Source organism: Typopeltis vanoorti, chromosome 6 (assembly GCF_054136105.1).
Source record: "Typopeltis vanoorti isolate ZY-2024b chromosome 6, IOZ_Tvanoo_1.0, whole genome shotgun sequence".
Lineage (NCBI taxonomy): Eukaryota > Metazoa > Arthropoda > Arachnida > Uropygi > Thelyphonidae > Typopeltis > Typopeltis vanoorti.
Genome location: NC_143554.1, coordinates 114749391 through 114769745, shown reverse-complemented (window position 1 = coordinate 114769745; position 20355 = coordinate 114749391). Strand labels below are relative to the sequence as shown.

The 20355-nt window shown below is 35.2% G+C and overlaps 1 protein-coding gene across 3 annotated transcripts in view; it reads right to left on the bottom strand.

Moving 5' to 3' along the window:
- Positions 1-20355, bottom strand: part of LOC150105831 (phospholipid-transporting ATPase ID-like) — a 311509-nt gene that overhangs the window by 141819 nt on the left and 149335 nt on the right. For all 3 annotated transcript variants that reach the window (XM_090394368.1, XM_090394369.1, XM_090394370.1), the window contains 2 exons: positions 19731-19945; positions 4673-4928 (listed from right to left, as the gene is read on the bottom strand). In XM_090394368.1, coding sequence (XP_090250494.1) covers positions 4673-4928; positions 19731-19945 — 471 coding nt within the window. The remainder of the gene's footprint in view (positions 1-4672; positions 4929-19730; positions 19946-20355) is intronic.

Sequence of the window (20355 nt, the reverse complement as noted above, 5' to 3'; positions counted from 1 at the left end):
ACATGAAATTTGGAAAATGGGATGTCAGGACACTATTACAGGCTGGTAAAATGCAACCTGAAAAGAGATGATTAGATGAGGTTAAGAAAGACCGTGGAATTCTTAGAGTAAAGAATTGGAAAAGTATTGCACTGAATAGAGTAGAATGGAAAAATATTGTGAAGCAAGCCAGAACCTATAAAGGATTGTAGAGCTAAAAGAAGATAAGTGGAAATGTGAAAACTACACATGAATAAGTTTCCTAAATACAGGCAGCCCTCAGTTTACGACGGTTCACAATAATGCCAGATGCCTGCGCATGCTTTCTTACTGTAGTATGGTCTGACTGAGAAACGACGCTAGCAGGCACTCAAGTGTTTACCGAGCGACATATGTATCACACTTAGTTTTACTGTTGAATCTACCTAATTGTTCTATTTAATTTTTTTTTACATACATACATATTAAATTGATAAAGTATGTAATTATATACCATGCCTGATAAAATAAGTGCAGAAAAGTTAGCAGAACTTGGTGTTAAGAAGGCGTGGAAATCAATCACACTTGAAAAGAAGATGGAGTGATTCAAAGAATGGAAGATGGGCAGACACGTGCTAATGTCTGTAAAAGTATGAGCTTACCTCCATGGACTGTTACTACAATTATGAAAAATGCAGATAGAATAAAACAGTCTGTGCAACAATCTATGGCAGCACTAAATGCAAAACATGAACGTTATAGCAGGAGTAAACTTCATGAAAAAAATGGAAAAATTATTATCATTATGGGTGGATGACTTGAATCAGAAAAACATTCCTCTGACACAGGCTGTTATAACTGAGAAAGCAAAAACAATTTTTGAGGATCTTAAAAAAACAAGTGGAGGCGAAGAAACATTTTTAGGAAGCAAAGGTTGGTTCATGAGATTTAAGTCTCGAAGTAAGTGCCACAGTGTCAAATTATGTGGTGCGGCAGCAAGTGCAGATGTTGCGGCAGCGGCTGCTTTTCCTAAAGAATTTCAAGACTGTGTAGAACAAGGAAGTTATCCTCCTGATCTCATTTTTAATGTTGATGAGACTGGGCTCTACTGGAAAAAATTGTCATCATGCACCTTCATTTCCTGTGAAGAAAGTTCTGCTCCAGGTTTTAAAGCTGCATAAGATAGACGCGCTTTTGTTGGGTGCAAATGTCTCCGTAACTTTGAAGCTTAAACCGATGTTGGTGTACCATTCACAGACACCACGTGCCTTCAAGGGTCTAAAAGCCATGCTGCCAGTCTATTGGAAATGGAACAAGAAAGCTTGGCTTACACAAGACATTTTTATAGATTGGTACACAAATTATTTTTGTCCTACCATGCTTTGCTTCTGTAAAGAAAATGATTTGCCAGCCAAGGCATTGCTTCTCTTGGATAATGCCTCTGGACATCCTCAAAACCTTGCCGAAATAAGAACACTACTGGATGTCAAGATTGTTTACATGTCCCCCAAACACAACATCGCTTTTGCAACCGATGGATCAGGGGATTATATCAATCTTCAAAGCCTATTACCTCCGTATAATATTTATGGAAATGGTAAGAGTCTTGGACACTTCAGAAAAAAATATTAAAGACTATTGGCGGTCATTTGATATTTTGAAGGGTATTAACAACATCAAGGCAGCTTGGAATGAAGTGTCAGCAAAGTGTTTAAAAGGAGCATGGCGAATACTTCTTCCAGCATTTATGCACGACTTCAAGGAATTAGAGCAAGAGGAGAATGTTATTGAAGAAGTTACCAAGCTTGTGCGAGAGGTGGGATTGGATGATATTACAGCTTAAGATGTGACAGAAGGCTTAGAGAGCCATGATAAACCATTTTCCAATGAAGACTAAAAAGAATTAGCTGAACAATTAAGTCAACATCCAAAGGAGGAGAAAGAAAATGAAGAAGGTCCTCTGAGAGATATAAAAACGGCTGATTTACAGCATATCCTTGCAAGCATAAAGACATTGACTGATGTACTCTGCGAAATGGACCATGATTGGGAACGAAGTGCGAATGTAAAAAGGAGTGTAATCTCATCTTCTCGACCATACACTGAACTCCTTAAAGAAAGAAAATATAGGCAATTAACACTGGATACTTTTTCCAAAAAAAATGCAGGTGATCCGAAACCAGGAACTTCAACATAGAAATACATAGCATCTTTTCTAAGTTTCATATTTTTTGTATATAATTTTGTTTTGTTATTAATAATTTTATTTTAACAAATATATATGTATGTATTATCAAAGCTTTAAATATAATAATGTTATATATTTTTATATAACATTATATGACACAGTCAAAAAAATGTGCATATTTTTTGACTGCGCGGAACATAACTTTGTACCTCCCATTAAAATTGGGTTTGTTTTATGCCAATTTAGTTTACGCCTGTTTTTTTCAGAAACGGAAGTGAGGCGTAAATCAAGGGCTGCCTCTACTGTTATAAGTTACATGCACGAATATTAACTTCAAAACTTAAACTACATGTAGAAGAAAATGTCTTCCGAAAAGGACGATCATGCACTGACCCAGCTTTTACATTAAAAAATATTAATGGAAAAAAAGTTGCAAATTCAACATGCAAACACATAGCATTTGTAGATTACGGTCCAGTTTGTTCTTTAAGCCTTTGAGCTTAAATGTGCCTGTTCTTAAGGAACAACTGTGGATTACTCAAGAATCTAAATATTCCAAATCAGCTATTTACTGCAGTAACTAACATGTATCAGAACAACCATATAACTAAGAATCAATGAAAAGTTACAAAATGGAAATCAATAAACAGAGGGGTGTCAAGGATGTCCAATGTCACAACTCATTTAATATCTATATAGACAAAATCCTTTCCTTCTCTATAGTATATAGATAAAACAGTAAAGAAATGGAAGAAAAATATAAAACCAGCATTTAAACTGGATCGTGGAACTATACTTAATATCTTTTTGTTTGTAGATGACTAAGCCATCATATCAAAAAGTGAAGATACTCCTTAAACATCATTGCTGAAGAATTTGGAATGCAAATATCAATTTTAAAAAAATCATGGTTTTTAAAGGACCATCTCCAGTCAGAAGTAAAATTATGAAAAATAAACTTGTAGAACAAAATTAACTGCTTTAAATACCTTGAATGTGCTGTATCATATACAAAAGAAGCCAACATTGATATCAAAATTTCAAACTTTCTAAAGATAACAGAAATGATTAAAATCTTCAAACCTAACCAAGTTCAAAAGTATATAAGAAAACGATTTTATTAAGTTTTGGCAAGATCTCTACTTGGAAGTAAATTATGAACCATAAAATCTGCAGTAGAAAGAATAAGAAAATGGAGAAATGAAATTCCTGTGAAGAACCGCAGGCTACACTCTTTGGACCAAAAAAAAAAAAAAAAAAAGCATAGAAATACATAAAGAAGAACTAAAAATAGACTCAGTATTTGACAAAGTATTCATATACTTGAAATATGAAAATATCAAATATATATATATAAAAAAAGTGGATTTAACATATCAAAAGAATGGACAGTTCAAGCTACCCAAAAAATGCAATAGCACCCAGCTGGAGGATATAAAAGTCAGGGATGACCAAGGAAAAGATTGGAATTAAACTGGAACAGGCCATTGAGCCTAAATCCCTGAAAGGATGATGATGTGTTACAGAAAGATATACAAATATGATTTTTAATAATCTGCATAACTTTCATATAAATACAAAAATACCCTTTTAGCATACAAACTATAGTAAAAGTTGAAAAATAAAAATTGTAGAGTAGAAAACATTATAATGATTTGATTTGGGTAGCTCTATATCCAATAAGTGCTACTAACCAAATATTATGGAAGTTTTTTTCACTTGGCTATGCTACTAATTTTATATTAGGTTTTATCCTTTATCCAAGTGTTAGCAAACAAAGTTCACGCCTGAAGTACTTTCAGGACTGGGGCAACTCATTGTAAAGGTGGTATAAGTTCTCATCACTTGCCTTAGTATCTCCCATAATGCAAACCACATCTCCTTGTAGACATGTATAATGCTATGCATTATGGGAAGGGCCACTACCCAGACCGGTTTCAAGTTTCAACCTTTATTGAGGTGTCATCAGTGGGAGCCAGACCCAGAGGTGGTGTTATTAAGGTGGAAGTATAGGAGAAGTCATATTTATCTATATGAATTGCCAAAGGGTGTCACACCCTATTATTAAAATTCTCTGGATTAGAGATAAGTTTATGAAAATTTTTTCACATGGGTATGCTACTAATTATATATTGAGTTTTATCCTTTATACAAGTGTTAGCAAACAAAGTTTGTGTCTGAAATACTTTCAGGACTGGGGCAACTATTGGTAAAGATGGTATAAGTTCTCATCACTTGCCTTAATATCTCTCATAATGCAAAGTATAATGCTATGATGAGAACTTATACCACCTTTACCACGAGTTGCCCTAGTCCTGAAAGTGCTTCAGGCACAACTTTGTTTGCTAGCACTTGGATAAAGGATAAAACCCAATATATGATTAATAACCAAATATTATCTTAAAAGGAGCTGCATAAAATTATGCTCAAGATATTCTAAATTATTGTAATGATATGCATTTTGACTCTGGATTATTTACTTGTGTCATTATCTTAAAAAAAAATAATAAAAAACTGCAAATTTACCTCAGTAATTTCAATTGGTTCCTTTGTTACTTCATCAATAACTTCACCAAAGAGATGACCACCTATAGAGCACTTACTAAAAGCCATGATATTCTGTGTTAAGGTACCTGTTTTATCAGAAAAAATGTACTCTATCTGGCCCAATTCCTCATTAAGAGTAGTTGTCCGAGCTCTAGCTGGAGCATCCTTTGGCATATAATACATTTTCTCATCCCAATTAATCCACAAGCTATGACAGAATCGAATCACTTCCACACTAAAGATGAGAAAGGGAAAAAGTAATAAAATCTGTAAATTTATCGTTCAGTTTCAAAAACCTAGAAATTTAGTAGGACACAAGATGTAATTGCAATACTTAACCATTATTATCAGAATGTTCATAAAATATTACCTTTTGTAAAATGAAAACATTACAACTTTTTAGTTTAAAATTTACATATTAACAATGAAATAACTTAGATACTGAAGAACTTATAAAATGGAAAAATAAGACATTTCTACATTTAACTATGCAATCTAACCGACATCTTCAAGTTATTACACTAACATCATAAGAAAGATACTGTTTTAGTTTAAAAATAAATAAATAAAACAATAAAAAACTGGACAATGAGACTTCTTTGTGCCTATGGTCTCAGAGAAGGTTCTACTAAGTTAGAAGTGGAGGAATTTTTTTGAGGCTTTAGAAAAAGCAACTCACACAATGAAAAAGGAAAAGTTGGTCCTAGTTGGGGATCTAAATAGCAGAGTAGGAAATGATTGTGAGACATACAAAATATACAATAAAACATACAATAAAAAAAAAAAAAGGGGTGCTTAAGGGTCAAAGCTGTATAACTGAGAGGAGACCTCCACATAGCCTTTAAAGGAATGCGAAGAACCGACCAGGGCTTCTGACCTAACGTTTAATCCTCACCTTCTCGTGGTGCACCCTGATGGGTATCTACTTTGATACCGAACGAACGAGGATGGGCTGGCAATTTGGGATTTAGCCGACCAAATTGTATTCTTATTGGTTAAACCAAAATAAAAAATGATGGTACAACATGACAAAATTTCATGCTGGCTGGGGCATCGCCCGGTTAAACAAGGCCCCCGTTGTTTTCACCAGGGAACCAGGGCAAACAGCGAAAAGTCAGCTACTGGAACAAATCTGAAAACAAACCCCAACTCAACATCACCAGAGTTAAAGATCGGTACTATCAACGTAAGAAGCCTGAATGGCAAAGAAATGGAGCTAGCTGAGGAATTAGATAAGTACCAGATCGACATAATAGGGATGACTGAAACAAAAAAGACCAAAACTGGTGAGATCTTTCTGAGCAATAAATACAAAATGTTATATTCAGGCAATGACAATCAAGGAAAAGAAGGAGTAGCCATAGTATTCAACACAAAATACGAGGCTAATCTTCTTGAATGGCAGTCAGTCTCAAGTAGAGTAATGTGGGCAAATATGAGAATGGGGAACTGGACAATGAGACTTATTTGTGCCTATGATCCCACAGAAGGTTCTAAGAAGGTAGAAGTGGAGGAATTTTTTTGAGGCTTTAGAAAAAGCAACTCACACAATGAAAAAGGAAAAGTTGGTCCTTGTTGGGGGTCTAAATAGCAGAGTAGAAAATGATTGTGAGACATACAAAAATATTTTGGGAAAATTTAGAGAAAAGAGCAAAGCTAATAATAATGGCAAATATCTGTTGGATTTCTGCTCAGGACATGGACTGGTTATTACTAACACCATGTTCCAACATAAAAATGTGCACAAATTCACATGGAGAGAAGAGGTTAGGAATAAGAAAAGTCTCATTGACTATGTTATTGTTGATAGTGATGTTTTTTCCCTGGTGCAGGACACCAGAGTGTACAGAGGATTTGAAATTGGAAGTGATCACTATTTAGTCTTGAGCAGGATAAAATTGAATTTCATATTGAAAAGAATAACATTTAAGAAAGTTTTAAAGCGAATAAAAGTTGAGCAGCTCTCAGATGTGAACTGTAGACTAAAATACAGAAAGATTATTGAAAAGAAAATGAAAGAGTTTGAGAACAGGAATCAAACCTTGGAGATTCAGTGGCAAACTCTTAAAAAAACATTGATTGATTCTGCCAGAGAGGCATGTGGTGAGGTTGTGTGCAAGGATAAAAAAATTAGAACTCCCTGGTGGACACAGGAAGTTAAAGAGGCAGTGAAGGAAAAGAAGAAAGCATATCAAAAGTTCCTGGCAAATACGTCAGCTTTTACTCTTACAGAATACAGAAACAAATGTAAGAAAGCTAAAGTCATGGGAGGACTTTGGCAAGAATATAGAAAATAAATATCAAGTAGGTGGCAAAATATTCTGGAGGGTGTTGAAGAAGCTTAGTAATGGAGGAAAGAGTGCTGTAAAAGGAGTTAGAGATGATAAAGGTGACATGAAAACAGGAGAAAAAGATATCCTTGAAGTATGGAGTAATTACTTTGAAAAACTGCTAAATGAAACAAGCAGTGATGACAGCACAGTGATAAAAAACAATGACCAGGCATGCAGTCAGGAATACATATCCATACTTGAAGTAGAAAAAGCCATCAAAGGCTTGAAATGTGGAAAGGCAGCAGGAGTAGATGATATTCGACCAGAAATGCTGAAGTATGGTGGTATAAAAGTCTTACAGTGGCTGCACTGCATAGTTCAGCAAGTCTGGACAGAGGGACGAATTCTCGATGATTGGAGTAGAGCTCTCATAGTACCCATATATAAAAAGGGAAATAAAACTGAATGTGAGAATTACAGAGGTATTTCCCTACTGAGTGTTCCTGGCAAGATCTATGCAAGTATACTTGAGAAACGGTTGAGAAGAATTGTGGAAGAAAAGCTTGGTGAAGAACAAGCTGGATTCAGGCCAAATAGAGGCTGTCAGGATCAGATCTTCACTTTACGACAAATAGTCGAGAAAGCATGGGAATACAACAAAGATCTGTATTTAAGTTGTCGATTTGGAAAAGGCATATGACAAGGTGCCAAGAGAGAAGCTATTCAATACGCTGCAGTTATATGGTGTCGATGGGGCATTATATCAAGCAATACTTAGTCTGTATTTGAGTTGTAAGTCAGCAGTTAGAATTGAAGGAAGTACAGGAAGATGGTTTAATGTTAAATCTGGTGTGAGACAAGGATGTACATTATCCCCTTTGTTATTCATTATCTATATGGATCACATTATGAAGGAATGTGGTATTAAACCTGATATCAAAATTGGAGATGTTAATGTCAGCTCTTTGCTTTATGCGGATGATGTTATACTTCTAAATAAATCCGCTACAAGTCTGCAAGATTCTCTGACTAAATTGAATAGCTGTTGTAATAGATATGGTATGAAGGTCAGCAATAAAAAGACAAAGACAATGAAAATAGGCAGAATCATTGAAAATGTCAACTGTGTTGTGAATGGAGAACCTGTGGAACAAGTTAAACATTTCAACTACTTAGGCACGATTTTTACTGAAGATGGTAAATTAAATATAGAAATAGACAACAGAATCAGCAAAGCTGGTATGGTGGGAAGTCAACTGTATAAATTCATATGGAATAAGAAAGAAATTAGTCGGAACACTATAAATTAGCGGTATGCAAGACAGTGTTCAAACCAGTTTTAACTTATGGATCTGAGAGCTGGGTCAGAAGTAAAACACTTGACCAAAGACTAGAGACTGCAGATATGAGAGTCCTGAGAAAGATTAGAGGCGTGAACAGATGGCATCAATGGCAATATCATATTAAAAATGAGGATATTAGGAAAGAACTTGACATTGTCAGCATCCAGGAATGCGTTAGCAGAGCTAATCTCAGGTGGTATGGTCACTTAAATAGAATGGGAAAGTTTAGCAAAACAAGTGTTCTCTGCCTGTTGGCAGGAAAACGACACAGAGGAAGACCAAGATATAGGTGGATTGATACGGTACAAAGTGCCTTAGACGATAGAAATATAAGATCTGATAATGTTGGAGTCTTGACAAGTAACAGACTGATTTGGAGGAAAATTGTAGATAGGAAGTTAGTAATGATGTAAATTTTTCATGTAGTACTGTCATATCCTGTACACCCCTTGAGGGTACATGGCAGGAATTTGATGATGATGATGATAACAATAAAAAAAGATCCCATTTGATATGTGAAGCTATATAACTTAATTTCAGTTAAACAGCTTCACATGCCATTTTTGCAGTATGTCAAATATATATAGTTTATTATTATTTTTTTTTAAACCCAGACATGAATAGTCCAAGATCCTATATCATATCAAAGCCATATGTAAGGTACGAGTAAGGACTGAGAAAGAAGAAATCTATTGAAAAAATGTACATGTGTTTGTTCTCTAGAAGAGAACAATTTTTTCACTTTGTCATAAAATATATTATATATTATACTTGCCAACAAGTCATATCTTTTTAATCCTTTACCTAAGTGTAAGCAAAAAGTTCTTACAATTATTTGTACATAGAGGCCAATGACTTCACATCAATTGCTTAGTATCCCATAATGCAAAGCACACTTCTTTTCTGGATGTGCATAATGCTAAGCATTAGGGGAGAGTGACAATGCAGACTGGTTTTCACATTTGAGGCCAAAGTGGGAACCAGGTACAGGAAAACACTAGAGCTGAGTTAATGTAGAATTCATATGTTCCATATACAAGAAGTAAATAGGTGTATCATCTCATTATTAAAATACTCTGGATAAGAGAAAGTCACAGCAAGTGTTTTCACTTGGTTGCAAGGTAAATTACATTTGCCAAAAAATTATATGCTTGTTTAATCCTATATCCAAGTGTATGCAAACCAAAGTATATGCATGAAGTATCTTTAACTTTCTCTCTTAAACTTTAATTTAAAAAAAAAAAAAAAAACTGATTACAGTACTGAAAAATATGTCAGGAAAGATTCTCTTTGAATTTAGTGTTCTATGGTTAAAAACAGCTGTGATTAAATTTTAACTATTTTATATAGCTTTTATAATTCAAAATATTTCAGTCATTTTCATTTGTAATAGCTTAATGGTTCATGTTTTCTTTCTTTCTACACTCCTATTATAATTTGTTTTTGGACCTTACATCTAAACTCAAGTGAGAAAATGAATAATTAAACTAAATTACCAAGTTAATTTGCTTTACTGAAATATGGAAACATTACTGCCAGTCTATTATTTTCAGTTATTATAATTATTATTGTTATCACTTAGATGATATATGCACTATGGAGTTATGCATATGAAAACAGGCTGAAGGAGTGTAGTGTGCAAGTATGAAAAATAGAAGAAGAGAATATATGATAGAAACATCCAAGTCGACAAGATCTTATAAAACACATGTGAGGAAAATTTTGCAGGGATGATCCTGAATCATCGCTGCAAAATTTCTTGTATTTACAAAAAGGACTTCTCATCTTAACAAAAATTATTTTGTAAAGATGACCAAAGAATCTTCCTAACAGTTCATCATATTTTAATGATGACTATAAGTGCACTTCCACCATGGAGGTGGGTATGTACTGAGTCATTCCCAGAAGATGAGTAAGAGTTGCACAGCAAAGACAATTTCTATGTTCTCTTATGGCATGTGGTGAGTAAATAGAATAAGATGTCAGTGATTGATCATTACAAGTGCATTTATTATTATTAATAGAGACCTCCAGTGAGTAAGGGACTAATTGAGAGAGGCCACATACTACATGCACCAGCTATCATACTTATTCTTGAATTCATTCACACTGTTTGCATTCGCAACATCCAATGGTTACTCTAGATTTAGAGATAAAAAACTTCCAACATCTTTCTCTAAATCCAGAGTAATTTAATGATTAGGTGAGACACCTTTTGGCAACTCATATAGGTAAATACGACTCCTCCATTGCTTCTGCCTTAGAATCACCACTTCTGGGCCTGGCTCCCACTGACGAGACCTCAATAAAGATCAAAACCAGTCTGGGTAGTGGCCGTTCCCTTAATGCATAGCATTATACATGTCCACAAGGAGATATGCTTTGCATTATGGGAGATACTAAGACAAGGAGTGATGAGAGCTTGGGCCACCTTTACCACAAGTTGCCTCAGTCCTGAAGATACTTCAGGCACAAACTTTGTTTGCTTACACTTGGATAAAGGATTAAACTAAATTTATTATATCATGGTGTATCTATACCTCTTGTCTAGTTCAATGGTAACATTATTACAGAATGTGAGCAAGTTGCTAAAATATGACCTTCCCTTAGTAAATCCATGCTGTTAGTTGCAAAGTAGAGATTCACTGTTAACCCATTTCTGAATGCGAGGCCTATCCAATTTTTTCAAAATCTTCACCACCACTCCTGAAATGCATTTTTTTTTCTTTAATGTGGCTCCCACACATGAAAGGTTTTATTTGTAAAAGGGTTTAGAAAAAAATCTTTAACCAGCAGGTGGGCTATGGGATTTTTTTTTTCTATTTTTATTGATTATATATATCTTTTGTTTATTCATTTTAGACAAATTATAGACTCTACAACAGTGTTATAAATAACTATTTTAATTTCCCAACATTTAGACCTTCATATTAAAGTCATCATCTGGAGTATATACATATATACAGAGACAAGCTGAATTACATTTCACACAGTATGCTAAAGAGACAATGATTTGATCAATGGTTATTGTACTGGCATGACCTCTAGTGAAAATAAATAAAATCTCACAGGCTTCCTTAAATTTACATTCATACCATGTTTTGGTGTGGTGTAAACAACAGGTGCTTTTCCAGTCAATTCCATGTAAAATGTTCAGGGCATGATCAGAAAGGCCAGCTTCACCATAGTTATTATATTTAATGTGTAATTTATGTTCCTTTGGTCTGATAGGAATTGTGTATCCTGTTTCCCCTATATAGGGTAGATTACAGGTGCAATAAATATGGTATTACTCCAAGGAAGGTCTTTGGATGAGTTGAGTAAGCTCTTTAATTTTGTAGGCGGTTTAAAGGTGGCTTTAAGGTTCTATTTCTGTAGTATTCTGTTTATTTTATCCGATGTCCTTTTAATGTATGGAATAGTTACAGTTTTATTGTAGTCAAGTTTATCTTTGTTTTTAAGTGAGTCTTGTAGAGAATTTTGTTGATAGTATTTTGGCTGTAACCATTTTTTAGGAAAGTGTTGCTGATAACTTTAAATTCATCTTTAAGCACTTGTTCATTGGAGCAAATCCTCAAAGATCTGTTTTTTAGAGTATTAATGACACCTAGTTTTTGTGTTGAGTGGTGGTGGTGGTAGGAGTTTATGTGTATATATTGGCCAGTATGTGTCGGTTTCCAATAAACAGTGAAGGAACGACCAGATGGAAACAGTGTGACATGTATCTAGAAACTGAAGTGTGTTCTGCTTTTCAATCTCAACGGTGAACTGTATTCGTTTGTTGAGGTAGCTGAGGAAAGTGTCAAATGACTGGCAGCCATGGGGCCAGATAGCAAAAACATTGTCAACATATCTAAGTCAGACTTTGTGTTTTAAAGGAGAGGAATCTAGAGCATGTTGCTCAAAACATTCCATTTAAAATGTTAGCAATGGGGGGGGGGAGATAATGGTGAGCTCATTGCTGTGCCTTCCATATCTTTGACTATCAGTCAGAATGGTGTGTTTTTACCTTCGACTATCCGGCCAATAGTCAAAGGTATAGACAGCCTGGCAAAGATCACCTAGTAATTTAACTGGCATTTCCCCTCCTAGAAAGGCTCTTTGAAAGGTGCCTGCTGATTTCACAACCAGATTTCAATTGGCAGAAAGGACATGTCATGAGAGGATTGGTTTAACAATAAACACAGAGAGAGAGAAAGAGAGAGGATGAATACTATGTTTACTTACCTATTAATGGCCTTAACCTAGAATGAAACAAATGCCAACAAGACAAAATATATAGCCAGATGCATTGGCAATAGTTAAGTGGGCACAGAGAAAGGCAAGTAACCATTATGGGAGTATGGGACAAGTAATTATTAAGGCAGTATAAGGATTTGTTTCTCCCAGTTTGTGTGCCCACAATATTGACACACAAACTGGAAGGAGGAACAAATATATGGGAGAAAAGAATGGAATTTTTGCAGAGAGAGAGAGAGAATGACCTAACTCTGCAGGTAACAAGGGGACCAAAGGTTTGAGGTGTTGGATCTGGTAACAGCATCAGAGGATTTGTTTACAACCATGGTAGTAAGAGCATGCAGCTCTATTCCTCATTAGGAGAGAGTGATTATGTAGTCATTTTTAATCTAGGAGGTGGCTAAGAATGTGAGGTGTTCAGTTAAGATAAGACCTAAAGACCAGGTTGTGACAAGCTTAAAAAGTACCATCGCATTCCAAACCAAAGGGAAAAGATGACAACAAAAGTGTACAGGAAATACTCAAGGGATATTTGCAAAAGGCATTACTGGACTGCATTCCAATAGAAGGTATTAAGTGAAAGTCAAATGAAAGTGTAGTATCATTAAGACAGGAGATTTCCATTGTTGAAACGAGTTCAAATATTTTTACTAGAGATGTTAACTGTTTTTTTTTACTTGTTTTCTAGTTTATTTTAGTTTATTCATGTTATTTTTTCAAAGTGAAACAAAGCATTTTACAAAACTAGTCAAAATAAAAAAAATAGTTTCTATTTGCCATCTTTGTTTGAAGTTAAATACCAGATAAAATATTTCTAGAATTTCCTACCCCCACAGAATCTTATACAATAAAATATGCACTTATTTTCTGAAAATACACAGAGAGCACATGAAATGCACAGTCTCAATGAAAACAGTCATTTCACAGTATTGATAAACTTTGAATGATCTATAGCAGCATTTCTCAAACTTTTCCTATAACGAAACACTTCACAAATCCTGAAATTTTAATGGAACACCTTGGTTAGAGTTGAGTATCATCAGTCTCGTATTCAACTTAAAGCTAAGCACACACTATCGCTGCAGCAGGCTGAATTGTATCGCAAAAATGTGATGCACATTACAGGCATGCCAGACAGCAGTACATCACATTGACCTTGCTTGTGACCGTACATTTCCTAGAAAGATGCCTCCATACTTCACTTGCACTCAAAGGTGTCAACAACTGCGGGCAGCTGAGTCAATGCAAGCGAGCGCTGGCCTTAATAGTACAATCCACATGCAAAGTGAGGGGCACCTGATTTTCAAACATGTTGAACTTGTCACAGCATTTAAAACCATTCCAAGCTCATATCAATTTTGAGAATTTTTCACAGAACACTTATTCACTTTCCGCAGAACAACAGCGTTCCATGGAACATAGTTTGGGAAATGCTGATCTATAAGATCCTTAAAAATCTGCTTACTACAATAAATATTATATCAATTACAAGTGTTTTCATATGTCTGCATATTACATAAAAAGCTATGGCAATTTTTTCACATTCACTTTTCTTGGGTTTCCGTTTGTGTTTGAACATTTTTGTTCATTAATTTTATTTTTAATCCACACATTAAAAAACTGAGACAAGCAAAGTGGCAGCAGTGACTGATGACACACTGAAAACACCTTTATAAACAATGTCATAAAACAGCATGACGAAACAGGAAGGTAAAGGCCAGTGACAAATGTTGCACCAGAGAATAATTCATCTGCATTCATATGAACTCTGAACAATCCACATGAATGGCAGCTAAACCGACATGAGTCAAGAGACACTCCATAAGAATCAGTATCAGAAATCATTACTCCTACCAATGTAGTTGACTGGCTTTCATTTCTTCATTATGGAAGAGATGAAGGCCAATCAGCTGCGATGCCACCACTGCAATCAATGGAATGACTAAAAATAAAGGATAAAAGTCACATGCACAAATTAGCAGTAGTTATTCAAAAATAACTTACTATTTTGGTAATTCTAATGAGAATCATGCATTGGCTCACAAGATTCCAAAACAACTGTATTCAAAAAATGGAATAAAATTAGTGCAGCAGTATACCAACGTTCAAGATATTCTGGACATTTAGAAAAATCTATTTTAGAAATCAACGGATGCTTCAACAAAAATGGATATCAGCACAGCTGACAATGACTGCCAGCAAACAGCTTTCATTGTGTAGTAATTATGGAAACAATCCATGTTAGAGCAATTACTTTACCTAAAACAAAGATAAAATAACTCTTGACATTTCAACCTCTATATCAAGACTGTCATCAGGGATAAATATATATATATATGCAGTAAAACATAAGCTACATTACGATACACCTTAGTAAGCCATAGCGTAACTACTCTTAATTGTTTACTAGACTGACCTCTGGCAAGGAAAGTAACATTTTTAAATTTAAAATTACCATTTAAATTTTTAATAAAGAAATTAATAATTAAGATGGAACTACATCATTAACTATTTAAATAAATGCTCTACAGTCCTGTTACTTTTGGGTTCCATTTGTTGTCTGTTGACCGAGTCTTCCAGACTTTTGGAACTACCAATCCATCATTCTTAAGATAAGGATGATGAATGAGCATCTCATAAGCTTATTTGAATTTTCCTTTATACTACATTTTGGTATGATGTAAAGACTGTGTCTTTCCAATCAATTCTGGAGCATGTTTGAAGTGCATGATAGAAAAGGCCCTTCTTTCCATAGTGAAGGAATTTAGTGTGTCATTTATAGTCTTTTGTTATTGGAATTGTACATCCTCTTTCCCCCCCCCATGTAAATCAGGTGCACTTATATCCCTGGATGGGGTGGGGAAAATCTTTAGAAGAGCTGAGAAGGCCCTTTTAATGTATTTTTGTAGTGTTCTCTCTATATTTTTTTTCAGATATTCCTCTAATGTACAAAATGGCTATGGCTTTATCATAATTAATCTTTATTTTTGTTAGCATTCTTGTGAAGGACCCTGTTTTAGCCATTCTTTATAAAGTTTTGCTTTTTATTTCGTATCCAAACACAAGTAGTAAGTAAGGGGAACAACATGATTTACACCAAATTAGGATAAACTACAATGAAATCAGCTTAGATTTGGTACGCGAATTATACAGGGAAATAATAATTAAATATGAAAAAAGGAAACTATACATAACTTATATACAATAGATATAGTCAGATGTTCCTCCAGTATCTTGCACAATCAACTGCTCTTTCTGTGCAGGATATAAGGTGGTCCTCTTTTGTGCAAAGTGATGGAAGAAAGGGGCAAGCAAGAAGGTGTTCCATGGGTTGTCCCACACTCACAATTATCTGGGCCAGTGAGGTAGCCCCATTTGATGAGGTTTTGTTTGCAGTGTCCTGTTGTTTGCAGTCTGTTGAGGCTTTTTCAAGTATTCCAGTCCAAGTGCACCACATGGAAGATGTTCGGCTATTGGAATATCAGTATTATTTTCAGGATATAGTGCAAGACATTGTTGAAGTCTTGTCTCTGGGAGGTTTTTTAGGTAGTTCAACAGTTGCCAGGAAGCTATTTCGGGATCTTAGTCTTTGGGGCACTGCGGTCTGGTCGAATAGTGGGTGGCATTCATCATTCATTGTCTGCTTCTTTCATCAGCTGAGAATGCAGATCTTTGAAGTGAAGGGGGGTGCAATACCAGCCAAAGTATACAGGTCTTTTAGTGGTGTTGGTTTCAGGCATCCTGTAATGAAGCAGCAGCTTTCATTCAATGCTGGATCAAGTTTTGCTTATAACCTGATACTCATTCTTCAATATCTGCTTATCAGAGTAAACTGTTAGGGCTCTAATGTTCCCTAGTTTTTATGTTAGATGGTAGTGCGAGTCTTTGTGTATATATTGGCCTGCATATGTAGGTTTACAGTGGACCATGAAGGAAAGACAGTCTGAGGGAAGATGTGCAACAAGCACATTCAGAAAAGGAGGAGTGTTGTTATTGTTTTCAATCTTAATGATAAATTGGATGCATTTGTGTTGTTTGTTCATGTGGCTTAGGTATGTATTTAAAGTCTGGCAGCCATGGGGACAAATGGAAATATATCATCAACATATCTGAGCATAGAGCTCAGCAAGACAAATATGGTTACATTACCACAGTGTAACCATAAAACAGTTTGCCAACATCTGTTTTCTGAGAGTTTGACAAGGCAATATCTGTCTTGCTTAATGTGGCTGAGTGGAATACTGTTTGTGATAAATTTTAATAAAAGCATACATTTGGGAATTCAATGAAGTATACCTTGATGATTGCCCTGGAATGAATTTGAAGTATTCATAGCCATCATATAATATTTTAAATCTCATGGGAAGACATTTCAAGACTTCACTGTTGTAATATTGTGTTGTTTTTCTCCATCATATTTAATAAAAGCAACACCCAACTAAAAATTACTGCATTTGAAGCTCTATAATCTAACTGGGGGTGCAATCCTACCTTGCCTCCTCGTGGTGCACCCTGGATAACACTAAATGAACTATAGCGACCTTGGCAGCCATTCTATCCATGGATCGCCTGGCTACTAACTACATGTAGCAATTAGAAGTGAATGGTTTGAAGAACCAACTGACTAGAAATCTCGGACCCCAAATCCGAATCTGTCATCTTAACATTGAAGGAATTAGCAAATCAAAATGTGAATACCTTTCAAAATTCTTTCTTGACCAAAATGTAGACATTGTACTCCTCCAGGAAACACATGATGCTACTGAAGAAGAATATACTGCTACCAGCTTGTAGGAGCAACTTACTACCATGCATATGGTGTAGCAACATACATCCACAACAACATCGAGCAGATCGAACTTGTCAAACGATGATGATGTCAGCTTGGTCGTGACGAAGTTGGGCGAACTGACGCTTGCTAATGTCTACAAGCCACCAAATGTTCAATGGTCTCAACAAGTCCTCCCTCTTTTGAGTCACCCAACTATATATGTAGCATGATATATATATATATATATATATATATACACACACACACACACACACGCGCAGCAGAGCCCTTGCCGACTGGGTTGAGGCCTCCAATATCTACTTGGTCTTTAACGCTAAAAAACGTGGCACCTTCCGATCAGCAGCATGGAAAAGAGATTATAATCCTGACCTCTGCTTCATCACCTCTAATAACATGAATGAACCTCTACCTACTCAAAGAAGAGTTCTCAGTGACTTCCCTCACAGCCAACACTGTCTGGTTCTCCTTGATGTGGGCATAAAAATACCTTGTCTGATCAATTCCTCACCAGAGATGGAATTTTCAAAGAGCCGATTGGGAAAATATGCTATTGACCTTGACAAGTGTGTTTGTTTCATACCTCCTGTACCCAATAACTACAATCAATTTGTAGGGGGGGGGGATGTTGTCATTTCTACAGCCAAAAAAACACCCCCAGGGGATACAGAAAGGAGTATATTCCTGGATATAACGAACAGCTCTATGAGAAAATTATGGAGAGCAGTGATCTGGAAATTGCAGAAGATCTCCTCCACGACTTGGACACAGCAAGACAAAAACACTGGATCAAAATAGTTGAGGGACCACATTACTAGAATTTCAAGATGCCAATGTGTTAAAAGAGAAGCCAGAGACTAGAAGGCAAACCTACAAGACAAATCAGAATATGCAAGAACCTTCAGCAATGAGGAAATCAACAATGCACTAGCAAAAATATCAGTAATAAGAAGAAACTCAACAACGGCCTACCACAAGGCTCAGTACTGGCCTCCTCTCTTATTTAACCTATATATAGCTGACCTGCCAGATACAGCATCTAGAAAATTCTGCTATGCAGATGACATAGTGCTAGCCACCAGAAATAGAGAACTAAGAGAGACAGAAGAAAGTCTCACAAATGACCTTGCTGCTATGCATACCTACTTTAAAAAATGGAGACTGCAACCAAGCCAAAGTAAAACTGAAGTGTCAACATTCCATCTCAGCAATAAACTGGCACATGACGAGCTAAACATCTGATTTGGAAATTCAGTTCTACACCATAACAAATATCCTAAATATCTAGGAGTTACACTTGATCGTGCCTTATCATGTAAGAAACACACTGAAAACATGTGGCACATCTTTGGGTGCAGCAGCAACCACATTACAAACATCTGTACTCGGATTGGTTTTTTTCGGTGGCAGAGTAATGTGCTCCAGTTTGGCTCAATAGCTGCCATACCAAACTAATTGACCGCCAACTTAACACCACAATGCGCCTTATCACTGGAACCATAAAAACAACTCATGTTTACTGGCTCCCTATGCCGAGTAACTTAATACCACCAAACCTATGAAGAAACGATGCTCTACTACGAATCAAAGAAATGACTTCCTGGAGGCGACAACACCTGTTATAGACTGGATCAGACAACTTGATCTTAACCTATAAGTGTTTTGTTTGTTGAAAGTATAAGTGTCTTTGTTTTATTCTAATTGTTTGTCACTTACTTTTTATATATTTATTCTGACTTATGTATCTTTATAACTGCATGTAGATTGCTATATGCTAAACAAAAATAAATAAAATCTAACAAAACTATGAGAACTTTTTACATGCTTTATATACAAATACAGTGGATCCCTTCATAACCAGAGTAAAGAACACCAAGTGGTGGCAAGATTATTAATATCAAGTTATACTGTTCGGAGAAATAATAATTTAATGATTTCTTAAATTCTAGAATTCTTTATTCCTTACTTTCTTCCAAGCATCTAGAGATTATTTTGATTCAATTTAAATTTAAAATTCTGCTTGTTTATGGTTTTTCATCTAAAAATTTTCATAAATGTCCATACCACAATAGTGATCTGAACAACCTGTAGCCTGTTGATAGGAAAATAGAAGGACTATCCATTCAGCCAACCAGGTTGACAATCCAGGAATTCTGTTTAGGAGACCAAAACACAAGGTACTTTTCTATGCCATTTTTGTCTCCAATCCAATTAGCAGGGAGATGGTCTTCATACAGGCAATGAAATTCATTTATCAGATATACACCTACTGTATATTTTCAGACAAAGCAGTTAACTGGAGAGGTGTTTAAGAGTTAAGAAGAATATCCACTGTATATTTAAGTGATGTAAACTTGGTTTGGAATGCAAAGCAGCAATTACTGAAAGCTTACCTTACATATAAGGATATGGGTACCACAGTGTTCAGGACAATTGCATATGAAAAAAATATAAGTAGTGCTATGACTGTGGCACCCTTCTCACTGTTTCCACGTGGCACTAGGGAATCCCAAGGAAGGTAATCACGAAAATGTTGACCAGTATATGTCTCCCATATACCACATGCAATAGTACAAAAGAGGCACATACTAAACAAGAAAAACACAATCTGGAAAATAAAAAATGTTAAATGAAACTTAAGTCCTTTAAAATATAAAAAAATAAAAAATAAAATTTCAAGAAAACAACCTCTGAATAAAATTTTCAATTTTATCATTTATCAAATAAAATAATAATAAAGCATAATTATTTCTGACTTCACTTCTTTAGATAATTGAGGCTTAATATTTATAATGCATAAATTATTTAGAAATTATTAATATTTACACCAAAAATACAACCTTTTTTTTATTAATATACATACAATTACTTTTATTTTAAATTATGAAAAATAAAAATTATATTCTTTCCTGGAGTTTATAATTATCTTTTCCTTTTTATTAGTGATATTACAACCAAACACGGAGAAACTAAATCTGAAATAATCTCCAATCCATCCATTTACACAATGAATTGGTT